This window comes from Sinocyclocheilus anshuiensis, unplaced genomic scaffold (assembly GCF_001515605.1).
Source record: "Sinocyclocheilus anshuiensis isolate Anshui unplaced genomic scaffold, SAMN03320099.WGS_v1.1 scaffold938, whole genome shotgun sequence".
NCBI classification, from domain to species: Eukaryota; Metazoa; Chordata; class Actinopteri; order Cypriniformes; family Cyprinidae; genus Sinocyclocheilus; species Sinocyclocheilus anshuiensis.
Window position 1 is genome coordinate 142,956 of NW_015536508.1, and position 3,335 is coordinate 146,290.

The window sequence follows — 3,335 nt, forward strand, 5'->3', positions numbered from 1 at the left end:
TTTGATTGAACCATTGCATTTAATTTAACCATTAAAACAGAATCTAGAAAAATTTAAAAATAAACAATTTGGGGGAAAAGATGAAACTGATTTGATCTGTCACACACGAGGGCTCATGGTGATCTGTGTTTTCAGATACTGACGTGGAGATCTACAGACGTGTCAAAGTGTGCCGTGAGAGGAAGAAACGGCGTAAGTATCTCCATCCAAGCAGAGCGGAGATCAGATGAAGAGCGTCTGATACGACACAGCTGGACAAAAGATGTCTCTTCAGTCCTACTGACGGAAAACTGTCACTGCCATGAACCTTCAGAGACATTCAGCAGATGCTTACACCTCATATTAACTTCCTTCTCTTATGTTTTCCTCTGACCATTTATGATTGGTTTCAAAAAAGTGTCAAAAAATCAAAATCCAAGAACTGCACACACGAAATGCAAAATGCCTCACATCTCTTGCAAAAACGAAGCACTGCATTCAAAATATCACAAACACATCTCAAAAGCACACGTATGTCTCACGTTGCAAACACTTTTGCCATAATATCATATTTTTGGATAGTACTTAGTGTGGCTGTTTGATTGGTTGTGTTTGAAAAAATAAGTCAAGATACTTCCTGTTAGATTTTTGTGTGTTACGCAGAGAGTTGTGTGTTGTGTTTTGCAAAAAGTGTTTTATGAAATTGAAAACCGAGTCAAAGGCCGAGAGCTAGCGTATTTTTTGCAGATTTGGTGTGTGCTTCTGCTGGTTTTAGAAATTGCCTTGCCTTGACAAGTAAAGATTTTGTGTGTAAGCAGTTGAAAAAAACTGGGTCTCTTTAATGCTCCAGTTTGACATGAAAACATCTTGTTTTTCAGGATGAATGCTATAATTACATCAAGGTTCTTGTGCCTCGTAACGACGAGACTCTGTTTGCGTGTGGAACGAACGCGCTGAACCCGGCCTGCAGGAACTACAGAGTGAGTGACACAGATTTGACTCCTCACATTCACGCAGGAGTTTCTCACGCTGCTTCTGTTTGTGTTGTTTGTGCTCAGTTGAGTACGCTGGAGCAGGTCGGTCAGGAGCTGCTGGGTCAGGCCCGATGTCCATTCGAGTCTCACCAGTCCAACGTAGGAGTGTTTGCAGGTGAGATGCTGAAACACACCACGAGTACTGTAGTTAACTAGAACTAACACCATAACCACATTACCAGCATTAAAAATGCCTCATCCATCCATCCATCCATCATCTATCCATCCATCCATCATCCATCCATCCATCATCTATCCATCCATCCATCCATCATCCATCCATCATCCATCCATCCATCCATCATCTATCCATTCCATCATCCACCATCCATCATCCACCGATCTATCCATCCGTCCATCCATCCATCGTACTTGAAATAAAATTAAACAAAATAAAATAAAAAAAATCTTAAACTTCAAATTTCATTTAGTTGCCAGGGTAGCATTTCTCATTTTCCGTTCAACTTTGTGCTAAAATACCTCAAATTTAAATAAAATGAAAACTAATATAGACATATACAAAAAAAAGAATATTATGAATCTAAAAATGCAACAAAATTGCTAAAACTATTTAAACAACAATAATAATATTTAATAATAATAAAATAAAATGTATTTAATAAAGACTTTATTTTACAGTAAATATATTTGTATTTAATTTTTACAATTTAAATAATAAACTATTATTTTTGTATAGTCATACTGAATATTAGTGTTGCAGTTTTACTGTTGTTCTGTGAAATAACAAAGACAATAATAATGATAAATATTATTAGTGCTACTATTATCATTAATAATAAAAAAATAAAACATTTTATTTTACAGTAAATAGTAATATATATATATTTTTTATTGATTTGATTTTATAATTTAAATGATAAAATAAAACCGTATTTTGATTATTATTATTATTATTAATAATATGATTGTTTTTGTATTCCGTCTTTTTGTCTGATCACAGACCTCTTGATGATTGATTATATGTATGTATGTATGTATCTTTGTATGAAAAATGTGGTGTTAAATGTAATTGTGGTATGTAGATATTTCTACTAAGTTTTCACTAAAATGTAATATTTATTCATTCATTTTTTTTTTTTTTTAATAATGAGACTTTAAAGTTCTGTGAACTTTGAGCAATTATTGTGGATTGTTGACCAAGAGTTTTGAAATCGAAATGAGAATAGTTGGAAATTATGGAACTATGTAAATGAATCGGTGGTATTAACATGGCACTTAATGATTAATATTTACATGTTTACATGTATCACTCTGTTGTTAGTTTTGATTGCTTCCATTGTCCTCATTTGTAAGTCGCTTTGGATAAAAGTAATGTAATGTAAATGATTAAATTGCTCTTGATTGGCAGTCTTAAATTTCAGCCAGACACCACAGTTTGATTGACTCTTTCACTGATGTTTTATTTTTGTCTCTGTATGTCAGGTGGTCATTTCTATTCGGCCACAGTGACGGACTTCCAGGCGAGTGACGCTGTGATCTACAGGAGTTTGGGTGGAGAGGGGCGACCCGTCCTGCGGACCATCAAATACGACTCCAAATGGCTCAGAGGTGCCTCGTATATATCAATGGTTCCTCAGATCATGTGTGTTGCTGCTAATATAATGTTGCCTTGACAACTAGCTAAAATGTAAAAAAAAAAATGTTTTAATATATATTTTTATATGTAATGTTTATTTTATCTCAAGTAATGAAAATGTTTTTTTTTTAATGGTTTAAATTTTAGTTAACAATAATAGCCTATATAATGTAACCTAATATGTGACCCTGGTCCACAAAAACAGTCATAAGGGTACATTTTTTTTAAAATTGAGATTTATGCATCGTCTGAAAGTTGAATAAATAAGCTTTCCATTGATGTATGATTTGTTAGGATCGGACAATATTTGAAAAACTGGAATCTTGAGGGTGCAAAAAGATTTATAGTTGAATAAATAAGCTTTCCATTGATGTATGGTTTGTTAGGATCGGACAATATTTGAAAAACTGGAATCTGAGGGTGCAAAAAAATTTAAAGGGGTCATCGGATGCAAAATTCACTTTTGTTGTTGTTTGAACATAAATGTGTGTTGGAAGTGTGTGTACACATCCACCCTATAATGATAAAAGTCCACCCAGTGGTTTTTTAAAAATCATCTTTCTCAAATCAGGCTGTTCTGAGATTCCTGTCAGAGTGACGTAGTTCTGCACAGGCCCCTCCCACGATTGTTGATTGACAAGTCCGTCTTACCTTAGCTCCACCCTGAGTGAGCTGTCATCAGTCCGCCATTGTTTCACCGCCGGAGCAGATGTAGACAAGAATGA

General features: G+C 34.5%; 1 protein-coding gene across 1 annotated transcript in view; it reads left to right on the forward strand.

Annotated features, from left to right (window-relative positions):
* LOC107691397 (semaphorin-6D-like) overlaps positions 1–3,335 on the forward strand; it is a 32,182-nt gene that overhangs the window by 15,042 nt on the left and 13,805 nt on the right. The window contains exons 5-8 of the mRNA XM_016489970.1: positions 136–192; positions 858–959; positions 1,038–1,128; positions 2,457–2,582. Of these exons, the coding sequence (XP_016345456.1) occupies positions 136–192; positions 858–959; positions 1,038–1,128; positions 2,457–2,582 (376 nt within the window). The remainder of the gene's footprint in view (positions 1–135; positions 193–857; positions 960–1,037; positions 1,129–2,456; positions 2,583–3,335) is intronic.